The sequence below is a fragment of the Callithrix jacchus genome, chromosome 6, assembly GCF_049354715.1.
Source record: "Callithrix jacchus isolate 240 chromosome 6, calJac240_pri, whole genome shotgun sequence".
Taxonomy (NCBI): domain Eukaryota; kingdom Metazoa; phylum Chordata; class Mammalia; order Primates; family Cebidae; genus Callithrix; species Callithrix jacchus.
The window spans coordinates 54,332,013-54,352,741 of NC_133507.1; the positions used below are offsets into that span (position 1 = coordinate 54,332,013).

At 34.3% G+C, this 20,729-nt stretch overlaps 1 protein-coding gene across 24 annotated transcripts in view; it reads left to right on the forward strand.

Moving 5' to 3' along the window:
* The window catches only part of ATF2 (activating transcription factor 2), an 89,862-nt gene that overhangs the window by 48,796 nt on the left and 20,337 nt on the right, over positions 1–20,729 (forward strand). For all 24 annotated transcript variants that reach the window (XR_013518864.1, XR_013518869.1, XR_013518865.1 and 21 more), the window contains 4 exons: positions 2,816–2,994; positions 3,585–3,699; positions 6,040–6,126; positions 18,294–18,443. Coding sequence is in view for 17 of the 24 variants with exons in the window: in XM_035304488.3 (XP_035160379.1) it covers positions 2,816–2,994; positions 3,585–3,699; positions 6,040–6,126; positions 18,294–18,443 (531 nt within the window). In the remaining 7 variants the exon portion in view is untranslated. The remainder of the gene's footprint in view (positions 1–2,815; positions 2,995–3,584; positions 3,700–6,039; positions 6,127–18,293; positions 18,444–20,729) is intronic.

Below are 20,729 nucleotides of genomic sequence, written 5' to 3' on the forward strand. Positions count from 1 at the left end.
AAAAAGATATGTAAATTTATAAATTTAACTTGATTTTTCTGGGTTTTGCTACTTTAGCTACTTTTATACAGTAACAGCTTAATTAAGAATCTATTAAAAAAATCAGTTGAACAATGGTTTTTTTAGACTTTTACAGAATTAAGGGGCTACTTACTCATTCTCAGCAATGGACCTTTGCTACAGCAATTGGGATGATGATGATAATAGCTTGAATACCCAGATAATCTGGACCAGTTGTGTGTTGAATAATGTTATTATGGGAACTTCTGGATCACTTTTTTGTTCACAAGCACATAGAATAAATACATATTTACTTGGGGGTACCATGCAGGACACAGCAAAGAAGCAGTGGGCCACGTAAAGAGGCAGTGGAAATATTCTTTTTTAGATTATTGTTCTAAAACCATAACTTATTAATGGACTTCTGTTATGGCAGAGGAGCTAGAAAGAAGAAAATACAGAAAAAACATCTTTTTGCCTAAGAATAAATGCTTTGTTTTCTGGGTTTTTTTCCATTTTCTTTTTCTGATTTTAAAAGTACATTCTCATTATTCTTCTCTAACAATACAGAAAAATGAAAAGAAAACAAAAATCACTTATTAGCACACAATTGAATAAGAATTACTGTCTTGAAACATTTTTCTAGATATATGCATTTATACTTACAAATATATAAGTGAATAGTTAAATAGGATGGATGGATACAAAGGTCCTAGCTTCATTTTATATTGTGCTTTAGACACTCAGCATTAATGATTATTTTCCCATGTCCTTAGAAATTTCCCCAAATCATAATTTTTAATGGTTGTACTTTATTTTATCATTATATGATATGTATTACGTTATCCTGGTTTTTTTAGACATAAAGATTGTTTCCACATTATCACAGTTATTAGAAATGCTTTTTAAATCTCTGATATAAATCTTTTCTCCTAGATAGTATTTCGTTCTTTTCACACTTAAGAGCTTTCCATTGTTCATGGCTGCTTCAGCGTCTTTTAGGAGTATTCCTTCTTTCTGCATTCCCCAGTCATTAGGCCCTCCTTGAGCAAGGTATACCATATGAAATTGTTAAAAAAAAAAAAAAAAATCTGAGGCTCTTCTTCTTTTTTGATTTTCTTCCTAGGTGATCTCATCCAGATCCATAATTTTAATAAACATCTACATACTGATGACTCCCAAATTTCTGTGGACTTAGGTATCTTACCAGATTGCCATATTTATATCCAACTCCATTTTGACGTTATCTTTTCTATGTCTAATAGACCTCTTAAACTTAATAGATCAGAATCAGAGTCCTTGATTCTTTCCCCAGTTTTCCCCATCTCAGTAAATTTTCTCTATCCTTTTAGTTGTTCTAGCTAAGAATTTAGGGATCATTCTTAATTTCTTCTTTTCTTTTACACTGAAACTAACAGCATGTTTTATCAGACCTGAATCTCATCCTCTATGGCTGTATTCAGTGATACCACTTAAGCCCAAATCATCATCATTTGTTTGGATTATTAACAGTTACTCTCTAACTGGTCTTCCTGTTCTACATCCAGTCCATTTTCTGTAAGATTACTTTTAATATATTAAACATGTCATCTGCTTAAAATCTTTGAATGGTTTGCCATTGTGTTTAAGATAATTCACGCTCCTTGGCATAAACCCTCTTTTATCTGGGCCTGTCTTCCCGTCTATCCACACCTCATGCCTGTCTGTTTTGTTCAACAAATATTCTAAGCTTTTTCCCACCTCAGGATATGACATATGGTATTGCTTCCTCCTCCCTAGAATGAAATGCTCTCTTCCTTATCCTTTATTAGTTCAAATGCTGTTTTTGCAAAGAAGTAACTGCCTCTTCCTCTCCCCAAGCTAATCTTTCTTTATTATATTGCATGTATTATTCTGTAACACTTAACATTTATTGCAATCTGAAATTTTCTTGTGTATTTTACTTGTTTATTGTCTCTTCTCACTAGTCCTTGAGAGCATAAGTTTTCAACGTATTGAATAAATAAAGTTACAATAGTACTAGTTTATCCTTCTTCCTATGTAGCTTAATAAGATTTTGGTAAGTGGCAGCTACAGGCCAAATCAAAGAACACAATAGACCCAATTTTTACATTGACTATTTAAGGAATTCTGGGTAAAATCTTTTTAATCTTTTTGTTCTCTAATCTATAAAATTAGAGGAAATACTATATTTAAGGTCTTGGCTGACTAAGAAATTCTGTTTTCCTAACTTGAAAGAGATTAGTAATTATTTATTTTACATTCAAGATATCAGTATTACCTGGCCTTTTGATATTGGGAAATTATTGATATAGAAGAGGTAGCTACCTGAAATTAACAAATATTTGTATTGCTCTAAAAATTCTTAAGTATTACTGTTAATTTGTATCAACCGTAACAGTCCATTGGACCTATTTCCTCTTCATACGGTATAATGAGGGAGGAGGACTAAACAGTCCCTTCTGGATTTTAAGTTCTGTGATTCTCTGAGAATAAATTATATTTTTATTTTTTATTAAAATTCTAATGGATTCATAGCCAAGTTGCCCAATCTAACTTATTTCTGGATTGACAGGAAAACAAGTTGTACTAAAACAAACAAAACAGTCTTTTAAAATTAAAATGTTAATTGAACATTGCATTTGAATCTTTACAGCTCTTCAATGTTCTTTGAATTTTAATTTTAGATATTTGCTTTTAGTAATTATTATTCTGTAGATGCTTTTAGAAGTATGTTATATTCTGTTCATACTTGATTTGGTACATGAATTGATTTGTATTTTTTAATGCCACCCTTTATTTCATTGTTAAATAGGAAGTACCATTGGCACAAACTGCACAGCCCACATCAGCTATTGTTCGTCCAGCATCATTACAGGTTCCCAATGTGCTGCTAACAAGTTCTGACTCAAGTGTCATTATTCAGCAGGCAGTACCTTCACCAACCTCAAGTACTGTAATCACCCAGGCACCATCCTCTAACAGGCCAATTGTGTAAGTGATTCAGACCAATCATTGAACATATATATGAATTAAGTTTGTTTAGTTATGATTTCTTCCTAGGACATTTGATTATTCAAATTAAGATTTTAGTTTTGTGTGTGTGTATGTGTGTGTGTGTGTGCATCAGTTTTTGGAAAAAGTACTTGTATAGTCTTCTTTGGTATAAATGTTAACTAACAGAATGGAAGATAAATACAACTGAAATAGAGAATGTGAATTTAAGATAGTTTTATTTTCATGCTATTTCACACAAAATATAAAATTACTCGGTCACCAGATGACATTTCTTTCAGTTCTTACTGGTAGCTCCCAAGATCTCTCTGATGAGAATTTGTCTCATTTTACAAATTGGACATTGTCCTAAGTAAATCCATAACTTTTCTCTTCTTTTTTTAATACTGCTATATGGGTTATACATTTAAGATACAATTAAAATAATTAAATTTTGCTGTTTGCAACGCTGTGGTTAGAAAATTTATTTTTAACTGATATGATTATAGGAGTAAAACTATTATTGTATTTTTAAGAGACGGTTGGTATGAATCTCTTTTTTAAAATTTCTCTTCTTTTGTTTTTCTTAGCCCTGTACCAGGCCCATTTCCTCTTCTGTTACATCTTCCTAATGGACAAACCATGCCTGTTGCTATTCCTGCATCAATTACAAGTTCTAATGTGCATGTTCCAGCTGCAGTCCCAGTAAGTTAGAAAATTAGACTGTTTAAATCTCTATCGCAAAACTTATCTTTGTAGTCAGAAAATAAAGTTGGCTGCTTGACTGGCTTACAAAATTGAATTTAACATAATATTGATTAGCACTGGATAGGATTCATTTGTTATTATTGTAATAGCATTTTAAAAAAACATTCAAGGTATAACTATATTTTCTTCCCAAAATCTTAATTGTTTTCTTTCTTTTTTTTTAATACTGACAACTTCTTATTCAGCCCATTTCAATTTGACTGGACTTGTAGAATTCAAATATTAACACAGATTTCAAATTTTAGAAAGGTATTTATACTACAATGCTTGTCCTGTAACGCTGTGGCATTTCTATTAGTATGGAAATTGTTTATGAAAACATACTCTGAATTTTTGTAGTTAAGTAGGGTTTGCAGAATCTGATAGCCCACGCATGTTAAAATCTAAATGTTGCGGAAAAATAATCTCCCACTTTCTCTGTGAAAAGACCCCCCAAAACAAGTTTTTTGAGGGGCCTGCTAAATAAATAAATTTTGAAAGACATAGACAAAATAGTTAAATATCTACTTAGTTTGGCCAGGCATGGCAACTCATGCCTGTTGTAATCCTAGCATGTTGGGCGGCTGAGGTTGGAGGATTGCTTGAGCCCAGGAATTTGAAACTGCAGTCCGCTATGGATCCAGCCTGGATGACAGGGCAAGACCCTAAGTCAAAAAAAAAAAAAAAAAGTAATAGTTTAATGAACAATTAAAAACACGTTGTTTGGCATAATGTGTATTAGAAAACTGCTTTTTTCTTACTAATATTTTATAAAACATTTTTATTCAAACAAACTCTTCAAATATGACTGACATTCAAGTTTTCATCCTGAGAACCACTTTTTGAGACATCTAGCATAGTTTCTAGGACACATTATTTTTATTTTCATCTTAATCATTTATAATTTATCACTTTTTGAATGTCTCTATTATACTCTTCCTTGAAATCTTACACCAAGAGTTAGGTACTTATTTATGTAATAAAACGATGGTTTTTTTTCCCTTGCCTTCTAAGATGCATATTACCAATCACTACAATATAATCATTTACTGTGTAGCCAAAAATTATTTTTAGGCCAGGTTTGGTGACTCACGCTTGTAATCCCACCACTTTGGGAGATCAAGTTGGGTGGCTTGCTTAAGTCCAGGAGTTCAAGACCAGGCTGGGCAACATGGCAAAACCCCATCTCTACAAAAAATAAACACAAATCAGCCAGTTGTGTTGGAAGCACCTGTAGTCTCAGCACTCAGAAGGCTGAGGTGGGAGGATCACTTGAGCCGGGAGGTGAGACTGTATTTAGCCGAGATGATACCACTGCACTCCAGGCTGGGCAACAAAGTGAGACCCTGTCTCAAAAATAATAAAAATAAAATTTATTTTTAAAAGCTTGTTTACAGTAACATTCCAACACTTTTGGTAAGATTATCCCCAAGAATATTACTAAAATCAATGTTTGCTATTTGCATTTTCTTAATTAACTAATTCTTCCAAGTGATCTTTCAACCTATCCAAAATTGATTGAGGTAGTTTCAATAACGTACCTTCTTTTAAAAGAATTTTGTTGTTCAAAATGCATTATTTGAGAGACTTTGTAAGGACTCAAATACAAGGTATCTGCTTCCTCTTTACTGAGGATATTTTTTTGAGGAGGGAAATATTCTTGCCTTGTATTTGAGATTCTAATTATCCCGTTACATGTACCTAGTGATGAAAGCAACTTGAAATGAAAAAAAAGATGTATTTTATTTATATAATAACTATATTCACTCAGTGTTAGGTTTAAGAAAAAAAACAAAATGGTAAAAACCTGTTTCAGATTATTATTATTTGATAAATAATTAGTGTGTTATTTGTTATTATAATGAGGTATCTGTAACAAAATTCATTATATATTTTTTTAGAAAAGCAAAGTTCCTTATTGAAATTATTTTTTAAGCCTAATTGTCATACATTTTGACATACTAACTTTCACATTCAAAATGGAAATATATCAGATCTTTAAGAATTGTTACATTAATCACTTTGAATACTATGAATTTCTAAAAGGGACCATTAACAAAGAAATTGTGAAAACTGAAGATCTGGAAAGTACATGTCTCAGAAATTGATACCTTTTGATCAATCAGGATAAATCAGGATATAAGACCAAATAAGTGTTTAGTATAGAGATGAAATCAGCTGGAGATAAATTTACAATGTTCTGATTCTTAAAGTCTGAAATTATTATAACAGCAGTAAAGTACAAATCTCATTTTGAATATATTTTCTAGCAATTATTTTTCCTTATCTTATGCATAGCTCGTTCGACCAGTCACCATGGTGCCTAGTGTTCCAGGAATCCCAGGTCCTTCGTCTCCCCAACCAGTACAGTCAGAAGCAAAAATGGTAAGCAAGATTTTCCTTGTTCTGTACATAGCTTGAGGCTGTTTTGAATTAATGTTTTCATTAAAGCCTGCTTCAAATGTTCAATTTAGATCACATTTTTATAAAGTTATGGACAGTGTTATTCTATAGATGAACCAGAAAATTTGTAAAAAGAAATCTTCCTTTAGCATAGTGAGTAGTTAGTGATACTTTTTAAGTAGGTAAATTAGAAGTTCTGTTTCTTGTCACTTGAGTTTTGTCTGGCTTTTGCCTGTGGCATTTTCTCCTCCTAGTGGAAGATAGTAGTATTATATCTAAAGCTACATGTAATCTTCTGAAGGCAGTGCTGCTGATAACAATGAGTGGTTTTATAAAAAGAATTCCAAAATAGTATACAAGTTAGCAAACATGATACATATAAAGAAAACTATTTTTTACTGTTGTGCTATTTAGATGCTTTTAAATGGTTTAGATGTGTATTTTAATTTTAATCCTAACTCCACTATTCACTACCTTTAAGTAAGCAACTTTAACTTTCCTGAGATTCCATTTTCTCATCTGTAAAATAAAAGGATTAAGCTTTGGTTTTTGGGGTACTTCTTAACCCTAAATCCTATAAACTTTCTAATTTTCTTAGTAGAAGATTTGACACTTCTATTTTTTAAAATCAGAGCCGGGCATAGTAGCTCACCCCCGCAATCCCAGACACTTTGGGAAGCTGAGGCTGGCAGATCGCCTGAGGTCAGGAGTTTGAGACCAGCCTGGTCAACATGGTGAAACCATGTCTCTACTAAAAATGCAAAAATTAGCTGAGTGTGGTGGTGCACACCTGTAATCCCAGCTGATCGGTTGGCTGAGATACAAGAATTGCTTGAACCTGGGAGGCCATGGTTGCAGTGAGCCAAGATCACACTACTGCATTCCAGCCTGGGTGACAGAGTAAAACTCCATCTCAAAAATAAAATAAAATGATAAAATAAAAATTAGTGTAATTCTCTCTTCTACAGTACAATACAATAATGTTAGTTAATAACATCAATTAATTGGGTAGATGTTAATGTTCGATATAATAGGGCTAATAAGAGCAATTAATTAATGTATCCATAGGAAATCAATAGATAAGTAGTTATTAGACACCTTGTATTTGCTTCAGTTCTTTGCTAGGCACTATATTAAATGTAAATTTTTACATATCAAAACATACTGCAAAGCTGAATTTTTTTTTTTTTCCATTCCACAATCACATCCTTTATTTCTATTCTTATTTTCAAGGAAGTGTCCATATTTCTTAAGCCACATTCAAGGAAATCATGTCTTAACTATTTTGGATGTTTCCTCTCCTTCATCTTGTACATGAAACTCCAGCAGATTTAATATTGGCATCCATCATCTAGTCAAATCTCTTACATGTTCTTTAAACCAATCAAATTTGGGATTCTCAACATTTTCTGTGTCAATAAAAGGTGTGGAATTAGTAGATTTGATGAAGTCCTTGCCACATTGGACTTCCAGACGCCATTTGGATTGGGTTTAGAAGATGTTTCTTGGCCTGAGTCTCTTAACAGTAGAGATTTAGAAGAGAGAGTGAGACCGAAAAGACTGGCTGTTGACTGCAGGGCGCCACCTGCCGCCTTGGTGGTAGCATTAGCTGGACTTGGGGCAGCCGAAATACTCTGGGAGGAGTTACTTGAAACTGTTAAAACAGCTGTTTGATTGGAATAAATCTGCCTGGGTAGGAGCAGTGCCAGCAGCAGCAGCCCCAGCCTAAGCCTGGCCACCATTGCTCTGCCCATGTCCCCTCCATCGGTGCGCGGCGCCTCTCACTGGATGCTGGGTGCTTGGAGAACCGCTGGCTCTGGGCAGGCACAGGCAAGGTCTTTTTTGTTTTGTTTTGTTTTGTTTTTGTTTTTTGAGATGAAATCTTGCTCTGTTGCCCAGGCTAGAGTGCAGTGGCACAATCTCCGCTTACTGCAACCTCCACCTCCCAGGTCAAGTGATATTCCTGCCTCAGCCTCCTGAGTAGCTGGGATTACAGGCACGCACCACCACGCCCAGCTAATTTTTGTATTTTTAGTAGAGACAGGGTTTTTCCATGTTGGTCAGGCTGGTCTTGAACTCCTGACCTCGTGATCTACATGCCCCAGCCTCCCAAAATGCTGGGATTACAGGCATGAGCCACTGTGCCTGGCCTGAAAAGTTTTTATTGCTATTCTCCATTAGTGCAGATAATGAGTCAGAAATTTGCACAGGACAGCCTGTTTTAGCAATAAAACTTAACATATTATCTGAATGAACAACAGTTGATTGAACGGTGTAAAAATTAAGTGGGTATTGATTGTGAGAGAAGACCCTAAAAACCTAAGGGGCAAAATTTTCACATCATAATATGTTCAGGTCAGAGCTTTGGAAATACTAAGATGAATCTTCTTAACTTGGTAGCAGAAGAGCTTCATCGGGGACGTTTTTTACACTTCCTATTTAAACATAATGTATTGATGAAAAATTCAATTCAATTTACCATGCAGTAGGAACTGAGTAGAGCAGATACAGATGTTAAAAGAAGATCCTCTTATTGTGTACTGCATCTAAAAATATTTTTACGTATTCATTGGACTTTTTTTCTATAAATTAATTCAAAAGGAACAAATCCAACTTAAAGAAATACCTTTGTCTACAAGTGTAGGCCATAGTTTAAGAAACTGGTAAACTTAACACTTAACCTGAATAACTTTTTCTTTTAGGTCATTAGAAAATTAAATTTAAAAGAATAAAAGTATTTTATGTGCTCATATATTAAAAAAAAAACACTAAAACTATAACTTTAACAAATTTATATATGAAAAATAATCATAAAGAACCAAAAATGGCATGAGGAGTCAAAGATTTTCCCACCTAAATTTAATAATCCAATTAAATTTTTTATTAGAATTTTGCTAATGTAAAGTAGCCATATCTAGGTGATTGCCTATTTTAATTGGGATAATAAGATTGTCCTATTTTGATTAAATAACAAGACAAATTATTCTACTTCTTTAATTTTTTTTAGCTTTTCTTTATGGAAAAATTCTAGACATATACAAAGTAAAGAGGATAGTATAATGAACCGCCATGTTCTCATCACCCAGCTTCAATTATTAGCAATATACTACAGTTCTTGTTTATACCTCAGTCCATTCTCTACTTCCATTCAGTTATTTTTAACAGGTCTTGCTTTAATGTAAAATTTACATATATTGAAATGAACCACTTTTAACCATAGTTTCAATAAGTAAATGCATTTGTACAACTCATAGCCCTATTACGATGTAGAATATTAACCTCTACCCAGAAAGTTTCTCTCTTTCCAGTCAGTCCACTCCATCTATTCTGATGTTTATAACTGTAGATTAGTTATAGAATTTCATGTAGATAGTCATTGTATACTCTTATATTCAGCTCAGCACGTCTCAGATTTATTCATGTTGTTGAGTGATCATAGTTTGCTTCTTTTTATTGCCAAGTGGTATTCCATTGTGTGAATATACCACAATTTATTTGTTCATTTTCCTGCTGATGGGCACTTCAATGGTTTCTACTGTTTAGCTATTGTGAATAAAGCTACTATATACAATCTTGTATAACTCTTTCCATGGCCATATATTTTCATTCTATTGACTAAATAGCTAAGAGTAGAATTGCTGAGTCAGAGGATACATTTAACTTTATAAGAAGTTGCTAAACCTTTACCCAGAGGTTTACATTCCTACCACCAGTGTATGGGAATTCCAGTTGTTCCTGCATTCATGCCAACATTTGGTTTTCTTTGTCTTTTTAATCATAGACATTCTAGAACTGTTTAGCAGTGTCTCACAGTTTTAATTTCCATTTCCTTTTTGACCAGACATTAGTTATCAGGTCTTTTGCCCATTTAAAAAATTGTGTTGCTTTTCTTTTATTGACTGATTGATGGAGACGAGGTTTGGCTCTTTACTCAGGCTGGCATGTTGTAGTGTGATCTTGGCTCATTGTAGCCTCGATCTCCCAGTCTTAAGTGATCCTTCTGCTTTAACGCCTCAAGTAGCTGGGAATACAGGAGCATGCCACCATACCCAGCTAATTTTTGTATTTTTTTTGTAAAGATTGCCATGTTGCCCAGGCTGGTCTTGAACTCCTGAGCTCAGGCACTCCTCCCTCCTCGGCCTCCCAAAGTACTGAGATAACAGGCATGAGAGCTACCGCCCTCAGCCAATTGCTTTTTTTTTTTTTAATTTTTGAGACAGAGTCTTGTTCTGTTGCCCAGACTGGAGTTCAGTGGCACAATCTCAGCTCACTGCAGCCTCTGCCTCCAGAGTTTAAGTGATTCTCCTGCCTCACCCCTCTAAGTAGCTGGGATTATAGGCACCTGCCACAGGGTTTCACCATGTTGGCCAGGCTGGTCTCAAACTCCTGACCTTAAGTGATCAGCCTGCCTCAGCCTCCCAAAGTGTTAGGATTACAGGCGTGAGCCACTGTACCTGGCCGGATTTCTTTTTTCTTTTTTTTTTTTTTTCTTTTTTTCTTTCTCTCTGTCACCCAAGCTGGAGTGCAGTGACGCAATCTTGGCTCACTGCAACGTCCTCCTCCCAGGTTCAAGGGATTCTCCTGCCTCAGCCTCCAAGTAGCTGGGATTACAGGTACACACCACCACGCCTGACTAACTTTTGTATTTTTAGTAGAGATGGGTTCCACCATGTTGGCCAAGCTGGTCTGGAACACCTAACCTAAGTTACCCGCCTCAGCCTCCCAAAGTGCTGGGATTACAGGGGTGAGCCACTGATCCCAGCCTGGAATGTTTTTTTTTTTTTTTCTTGAGATGAAGTCTTACACTGTTGCCCGGGCTGGAGTGCAATGGCACGATATCAGCCCACTGCAACCTCCGCCTCGCCTCCTGGGTTTACACGATTCTCCTGCCTCAGACTCCTGAGTAACTGGGATTACAGGTGCACACCACCACAACCGGCTAATTTTTTGTATTTTTAGTAGGGACGGGGTTTCGCTATGTTGGCCAGAGTGGTCTCAAACTTCTAACCTCATGATCTGCCCGCTTCAACCTCCCAAAGTGCTGGGATTACAGGTGTGAGCCACTGCACCCAGCCAGAATTCTTTATATATACTGGTTATAAGGTTTTTGTTAGAGAGACACATATATTTCTACTGTCTATTTTCTGTTAGTCTGTAGCTTGCCTTTTTCTTAATGGTATGTTTGTACTCCCACTGAGTAATTACTTTTGTCTTTAATATTTGTTTTCTCCTACTTAATTAAGCTTAATTTGCTTATCTTTTTGGAGTTTTTAAAGTAGAAGCTTAAGATTGCCAATTTAAATCTTTTTTTTCTAATATAGATATTTAAAGCTATAAAATTTCCTCTATGCACAAATTTTGATATGCTATATTTTCATTATTAATTTTTTAATTTCTCCTGTGATTTCTTCTTTGACCTGTGGGTTATTTAGAAGTACACTGTATAATTTCCAAATATTTCAAGGCTTTTCTATTTATCTTTTTCATATTGACTTATGTTTTAATTACATTGTGGTTTGGGAACTTCTCTTTTGTGTGTTTGGTTTTCCTGTATTTCCATTTTCTAATAGATCATAGCTATTTATTTCAGCTCATTTGTGAAACAGTAGATATTGCTATGCTGGTATGGTAACATGAACTGGTAACTTAAGATGTCAATGGACTGGATAATGGAATTCTGATTACTTGAGTTTTTTTGTTGTGCAGAAATTATTTATTTCACACTTCAGTATTCTTTTTTATTAACATAATTTAACAACTACTTCTGTCAATTGTTACATGACAAACATTTCCTAGGTTCAGAGAAATTCAGTAGACATGATCTTAAATTTTGAGATTTTTCTTACAAATGTGTTCAGTGACTATCAGGAGAGTCAAAAAAGAATGGTCTCCTAAGAAGGCCATTACTGATTTTTTTTCCAGCATGTGTAGCAATTAAGATTATATTTTATCAATGATATATTTTGTTTTGGGTTTTGTTTTTATGTTTATTTTTGGTGTTGGGGGGAGATTTTTATTAAAATATGCCCTTGATGGTGACTTGTACACATAATGATTATTCAGGAACTACTTTTTTTTTTTTTTTGAGACACTCTCGCTCTGTCACCAGGCTGAAGTGCAGTGGCACTCTCTCAGCTCACCAGAAACTCCACCTCCTGGGTTTAAGCAATTCTCATGCCTCAGCCTCCCAAGTAGCTGGGATTACTGATGTGTGCCACCACACCCGGCTAATTTTTGTATTTTTAAGTAGAGACAGGGTTTCACTATGTTGGTTAGGCTGGTCTCAAACCCTTTACCTCGTGATCCACACGCCTCAGCCTCCCAAAGTACTGGGATTACAGGCGTGAGCTACCGCACCTGGCTTCAGGGACTACTTTGTAAAAAATAACATAAGATTTATTTAAGATTACAAGTTTAAAGACTTAGTTCTTTCCTAAATTCTCAAGGCAATTTACATATACAGTAATGTAATGATTGCTTTTAAAGAGCTTAAAATATCTTAACCACACTAAAATATATATATGTTAAACTGTGTACTCATTAATTCTCTCAATTATCTGAATTTCTCAAGTTCTTTAATAATTCTTAAATGTAAGTAAACTTATAGTAATACATGGTTTTCTTAAATATTTATTATTTAGAAGCTTACTTAAGATTATCTCAGCCTTACAACTAAAATCACAGGCCCAAGTCAATCTCTTAAGTAAACATTTTCAATTAAAGTCCAACTCTATTATTCAGCTTGGCAAATTAGATTAGACACGTTTAGGATATAAAATACCAAATAGATATAGTTTATTTGAAATTAAAATCTCAGTGGTAATTGGTTTACTTTTTTAAGCTTCAGTGGGCTTAAGAATCACCAAATAAACAATTCTGTCATCCCAGCTGAAGAATGTTGAAGATGGGTTTATACCCCAGTGCACAGAGCTTTCTTAATGACCAGATAAATTATTATAGAACTTGATTATTTCCTGTATTTAAAATCGATTCCAAGTCCACGTTCTCCAAATGGGTGGTTCCCAGCTTGCATTCCCTGGATTCATGTTACACATTAAATGATTTTCTGACTCTTCACACCCTCCCCTCTCCACTACTTTCCCCTGCCCACTACCACCTTAAAACTTGTAATTTCTTTTACTGCTTTTGTTGGATTTTACTTTGTTATTTTCAGGTCTTTGAAAGTATTTTAAACATCATCCTTTTGGGGTTCTGTGTGTCTCTCAAGGATTTATTAGACCTTTATGATCACAATCTGTTAATAACATGCTATATATTGTAGCAGTAGTGATTCTGCTAAAAATGACCTGTGGTTGAAAATAACTTAAGAGAAAATGGGATTGGAACTTGGAAGAATGATTAGCATACTACAGCTAAAGAGAAATTTACTTTGTTTCTTAACATAGCCAAGGATGCTTTCGTAATTCCCTGATTTTCAGATGTTCATTGCCTTTCCATGAAGATATTAAGTATACATTGTGTTTGTGTCTGCTGTGAATACTGAAATAAGATCTTTCTTTCCTGCAAAAAAAAAAATTCCTCAGAATAAGCTTGTATTTTTTAATTTTTAAAAACTTTAAACCTTTGGAAAAGTAAGAATGTGGTAAAGAAATGTTGATAGGGACCAAAAAATACAAGACTCTCCAGTACTTTTTAATATAACAGAAAAATTCCCAGGATATAAATTTTTACAGGATTGGACTAGATGTCACCAAATATTGGTTTAGGAGTTTTGTTTGTCATTAAGCACATAAATCATACTACCCTAATAAGAAAAAAATTTTCTTTTATAATATTTGTAATCAAAAAGCAACTATTCTGAATAAGAAAATGTTAATCATCTGGGAATTTTAAGATTAGGCAAGTTTTTAAATAGTATCCTCCAGAATCTTTTTTTTTTAAAGACGTGTGACAAACTGAGAAATATCTTTGCACACAGTGGGTAGCCAGTAGGTTTTCTGCAGGGGGTTTCTACTGAGAGCTGACAGAGGGCATCTTGGCAAATGTTCAGAAACCTACATTAACTTGGTTGGGCCCTGCATGGAACCTCATGTTCAGCAGAATTCTTCTGACCTGCCTCTCTACATGCCGAGCTAATCAGCAAACACCTAATGAGCCCACTCCAAAGAAACAGACCCTCTCTCAACCTACTTGATTTTCATATGTTCTCTGGGGGTGGGGAGACAAGACTTCATGAGGACTGATGATGCTGCAAAGACCACAATAATGATAATTAACTTGCTGAATTTAGAAGATTATGCTGTTAATTAGTTGCAAAATAAAGATAAGTAATAGAGCAGCAGATGGTAGGATAACACCCAGGAGATGGAGTGTTATTACTCTGATGAGCTTTTGTGGCACATATGAAATAATGGATCTGACTTTTTCATAAATTGTTTCTAGAGAACATTATCTTTTTCTTTGAACTATGATGGAGTAGTTGCTCTTACCAAGTTCTGACCAGTATGATAAAATTTATTTTCAAGGGTGCAACATAGAACTTGAATGACAGATTATTTCTAGCAGATCACCTCTTAAAGTGAATGTGTCAGATTGGTCAGCACAACAAACTATTCATTCTTTAATTAATTGAAACAATCTATATCTCTCTAAGAAAAAAAAATTTCAATACTACAGTAGTTGAACTTTACATCACTAAAAATTGAACATTAAAAAACTGATCTGTTTCTTAGAAAGATAATAACAAGGCCAGCAAGGTGGCTCAAGCTATAATCCCAGCACTTTGAGAGGCCACCGAGGCAGGTGGATCATGAGGTCAAGAGATCAAGACCATCCTGGTCAACATGGTGAAACCCCGTCTCTACTAAAAATACAAAAAATTAGCTGGGCACGGTGCACGTGCCTGTAATCCCAGCTACTCAGGAGGCTGAGGCAGGAGAATTGCCTGAACCCAGGAGGCGGAGGTTGTGGTGAGCCGAGATCGCGCCATTGCACTCCAGCCTGGGTAACAAGAGCGAAACTCCGTCTCAAAAAAAAAAAAAAAAAAAAAGAATGAAAGATAATAACAAAGACATTTTTGTTCATCAAAGTCTGCCTTTACTTTAAAATTATGTCTAAGTTTTCTTGTACATATTAGATAACATAGACCTTGTAAAATCCTTTTTTTTTTTTTTTTTTTTGAGTCTTGCTCTGGGTCTTGCTCTGTTGCCCAGGCCAGAGTGCAGTGGTTCCATCATAACTCACTGCAGCCTCAAACTCTTGAGCTCAATCACACCTCGTACCCCAGCCTCCAGAACTGGGACTAAAGGCATGCACCACCACACCTGGCTGGTTTTTAAGTTTTTTGTAGAGATGAGTCTCATTGTATTGCCCAGGCTGGTCTGGAACTCCTGGGCTCAAGCAGTCTTCCTGCCTTGGCCTCCATCACACTCCACCTTAAATCTTTAATTTTTATGAGTGCTCAATCTTTCTTTCTCAGAGTTCTCAATCCTTGTTTACGTATATTTGTTTATTGGACTGACCAATATCAGATGCTTAATTGATTACTAATATATTTAGAAAATTTAACATTAGAAGTACAATTTGGTAAAGCTTTTGTTTAAAATATGTTCAGTGAACTGGGAGTAAACAAATAGAATTTCTGGTTTTCTTTCTGCTAACTATAATTATGAGAAGTAACTTCAGTCTTCTGGAGTTTCTATATCTCTTAAGGTGGTGATTGGACTAATTGACTTTCAATTATCTCTGCTAGCTACGAAATTCTATTGTAAAATAAATGTTCATTATATTTGTTTTCATTGATTTTCTTTAAACCGAAGTATTTGGTCTTCTTTAAATGCTCCTAACAAATATGTATGGCTGAATTGTAGATATCTTTATATTAATTATAAAATTTATATGAATGATATTTAGTGGCTGCTTTTTTTGACCTCATTCTCATTTTTTTTTTAGCATATGTGTATTTTTGTTGTAGTTTAAGAAAAATTAATGGACAGTTTAGAACAGTGTTAATTAACCCTTAAAATCTTTTTCTTCTGTTGTATGCCCACTGGCATACTTTTCAAGTCAGACCCATTGTAATCAGTGTAACAGCATGGAGCAAACATTAGAGCTTCCTCACTGGATGAGTATTGTATACCCTAGGGCAGTCAAGGAAGGATAATGAATGAATACTGATGCTGCTTTTAAGTGTTCTATAAGGTAGTAACTTGCCCTACTAAAGATTATTCAAGGGAGTGATGTTTATGTACTTCAGATTCCCCCATGTGCAGTTACTGTATTTCATTAATTCTGAGAGTTAAGCTCTTCACTGTAAAACTTTAAATGCTCTTCAATTCTATGATGTTTTCTACCTAAGGACTTAAAAATGTCTTACCAACACATAATTTACAAAGCCTCACATTTCTACCTCTAGTTATATTTGTGCACATTTTAAATCTAGAAAATGAAATCCCCAATTTAGCACTATAGACTGGGTACTAGTCATTGTATTTTGATGCCTAACATTCTATTTATAAAATATATAAATATGCAGACTGGCCACCACCCAAGACTCTACCCCTTTGTTCTGACCCACCCTTTCTAACTTAGGTCTTTCAACTTAAAATCCTTTTTTGTTTTTGAGATGGAGTTTGACTCTTGTTACCCAGGCTGGAGTGCAATGGCGCGATCTCGGCTCACCGCAACCTCCGCCTCCTGGGTTCAGGCAATTCTTCTGCCTCAGCCTCCTGAGTAGCTGGGATTACAGGCACGTGCCACCATGCCCAGCTAATTTTTTGTATTTTTAGTAGAGACGGGGTTTCACTTAAATACTTCTTGATCATTTTCCTATATATTCCATCTGATTCTAGCCAGCTACTTCTTTAGTCCCTCATTTAATTTCAGTTTTAATTCATCCACTTCCACATTATCCTGTCAGTTATTAGAATCCTAAATTTCCTATGTTTTAGCTACTAATATAGTTGTTTCTGATTGTTTATAAAAGGAACCAGAACTCTTGTCTGGATTCTGAAAGATTCAGTTTTTGATATGGTCTTGAGCGTATCTCACATATAAAATATGTCTGGGATCAAACCAATGCTTAAGATGACCCTTAAGGACATTTTGAAAATTCAAAAGCATAGGAACTCTTTTTATTCATTGGACCTTCATGCTAAGAAAATAGAGGCCTCAATAGTATTCTTAAAGAAATAAGGAAACTGATATCTGAAAAATTATTTTATGAGTCAGATAGTTTTGCATGTTATATTTATTTTTTAGCTCAACTCTGCAAGGAAGTTATTATTCCCAGTTTTATAGGTAAATAAATTGAGACTCAAAGATTAACAATTTGTTCAAAGTCACAGATAGTTTAAGGTAGAGTTAGATTCTGAACCAAAAGCATATTCTCAGCTGTATAACACTTCATAGTATATTACATGTTCTAATCAGTGAAAGCAATAGGACATTACATATGTGGTACTTTTTATAATTCATAAAGAAGTAGTCTCTCAGAAAAGAGGGAGAAAACATGCCTAATCATGGCTTAGCAGTTGCAGTAACAGATTTGGCATTCTCACTCCTTAGGATTGTCTTTTGAATCATTAAGCCACAAAGCCTCTGTATCAGCAATAATAGTCTCAGGTCTGTTGGGTCCCTGAAGTTCCTTTCATCACTAGATCTATCATGCTCTGAATGTGTGTCCAATACAGTGCAATTAACTGGCAAATACAACAGCAAAAGAGAACTAGATCTGCTTACTGGGGACAGGGAAAACCTGAGAGGCAAACCCAGCTGTAGGTTCTAGGAGGAGGCTTTCAGTTTGGGCCCATTTGATCTCTGTTTGAATATGGGATACAGTAATGACGTAGAAGAGAATAGATGAAAGTGTACATAAAAATTAACTTGTATTGCTTATTTTAGTTAACAAAGCTAGTTAATTTCAGTTAACTGTTTTTAGAACAGCAAAGTATAGAATCCTCTAGTAGTACTAGACAAAAAGACTCGGGAGCTTCCTAAGATCTTATTTGTTCTTACTGATATTCATAATAATCTTAGGAATGCAATGAAACACAATAAATGAAAACTAATTTTAAAACCCAACGTTTGTGTGTTTCTTAACAAATACTTCTTTTGGCTTACTGAAGAGCATACTGAGAGTTGGACTGGAGTATAAAGCAAATTTGTTTTTAATGGTGTTTGTATTTCAGAGATTAAAAGCTGCTTTGACCCAGCAACATCCTCCAGTTACCAATGGTGATACTGTCAAAGGTCATGGTAGTGGATTGGTTAGGACTCAGTCAGAGGAATCTCGACCACAGTCATTACAACAGCCAGCCACATCCACTACAGAAACTCCGGTATGTATGTTGTTTTTATTATTTAGTACTCTGTCATCTTTAAACAGACAAGTACAGTGTAACTTATGACTTATTTTAAAAATATTATTCTGGTCATGTTGTTATCCCAAAAGCCTTAGGAAAAGGTAACTCAGTATACAAGTATTGATAACAAAAATAGAAATAATAGAGTAGTTATTACTGTTCAGGACACCTGTAAATATATCTGTGGGTGTCCATATATGTTGGTCTGATGTGGCACAATTCTTTTTAAAGAAAACTTTTTTTTTCCGTTGATTTTACAGTGAAACTAAATATTGCTTTGAGAAATTTGCTTTACTATTTCCTGATTGAGGAATTTTATAGAGTTGTGATTTTCCTTTTTGGAAAATAGTCATAAAACTAGAAAAATAAGATTAGAACCTTATAGTAAGAAGAATGAAATTGTATCTTGTTTTCTTAGTTATTGTCCAAAACTACAAATTTGACTTATAAACCATAACTATTAACACTAGGTGTTTTTCTTGCTGTGGCATAAACAGGTTTGACTTGAACTATCCTCCTATGTAACCAAGGTATTAAGGTTATAGGGAAATTTTGCAGGTTAAGTTCTGTAAATTTTATAGACAGTAACAACTTATTTGCTATTGTTAAGGGATGCTGTATTCTTCAGAACGCTGTATTCTTCTTCTGACCAATTATGTGTTGGTCAGAAATGTATATAAATCTTAACTTTTTCAAGTAGCAAAACTAAAATTTCTAAAGAATCTTTTTAGATCTCTTCTTTAAAAATTATTGATTTTCCTTTTTCCTAAAGTGCCGTATGTTTTGGGTACAGTGCATATCATAGTCTAGTATTGCGTTGCCATCTACAACCATTAAAGTGTGTGTGTCCCAAAGAGGCAGATTTTTTTTCTGTTTAAGTTACTAGCAGAACAGGTAATTCTGTCTCTGTTTTCAGGATTTGCTCACTCATTGTAAAACATTACTCCTTGTTATTTATTTGTATATGTTACCTTATCTCACTTACAGGTAATTAGAAGTCTTTTAGAGAAATATGTAGATATATATTCACACACATACATACATACATATGTAGGTATTATATTACTAACATAAATCAAATGGTTCCTGAATTAAAACTTGTGAACATCACTAATGGAGCAAATATGCTTTATGGCAGCTGTTTATATTAGAGACCCCTTTCACTTATCCCTAGTTTGTGACTGCCTATGTGATGACTGATATTGTTATATACCTGCAGTGCCTTTCTAATTCTTTCTAGTAAAGGATTATTGTACTCCTGTTAAATGTTTCAGAATTCTATTTTGACCTTTTATCTTTACTTGAAGAATGTTAGCATTGGCATTAAAAAGCAAACGTTTTCAATCAAAGAAACATAGATAAACGAGTTTTAGGTTGCCACCTAAGCATAGATATTTACATAACTGTATCTTGTCTTTAAAAACTTAAGGTATAATGGAATGTAGTTGTGGTTGTCATCCACTAAACAACTTTACTTAGGGACCAGGGAAAATAAGTGGCTGAGTAATTGTGTATGTATATTAATGTTATACCTCAGGGGTTAACAATGATTCACTAGCTGTATGCAACCCATGGCTGTTTTTGTGTGGTCTGCAAGCTAAGTATGATTTTTTACATTTTTAAAGGATTATTTTTTATAAAATGAATATAATTTATTTTTATTGTCCTTATTTTCTTATACTAATTATAGTTTCCCTGGATCTAATTTTTATTTATATCTTTACATGTCATTGTATTGGATGGAAGCCCCAGAGGGCAGGACTTTATCTGTTTGTTCACTGCTATATTTAGTTTCTAGAATAGTTCCTATAAGTATTTTCTGAATGAAATGGAATGAATTAATCAATGGACCTGGGGAGAGAAGGAGCAGTATACACTTCTAAGAAGTCTCCAAACCTTGGTAGGAGTAAAAATATACAAGTGTAAATCTCAATAGCAGAAATGAAGTTTTTGCTGTTCTGCTAGTACTTAATGATTAGTCTTTGCTGTAAGGAGTTAAATCAATTAAAAACAAAAATCAAAAACTGTTCTCTCTTATTCAGCCAGATGAATGAAAGAAAAAAACCTGCTGTTCTCAATAAGAAAAATAGGATGAAGAAAAAAATGTCAACATTGCAAATCTTGAAGCCAGCCATAGAAATATTTTTCTAAAATATTAAGTTGCAATTACGTAGGTAAAAGAAACAACTTAATTTAAATGCTTATCTTTACTACAACTAAAATACTTCTTTTTTGAGACAGGATCTTCCTCTTTTGTCCATG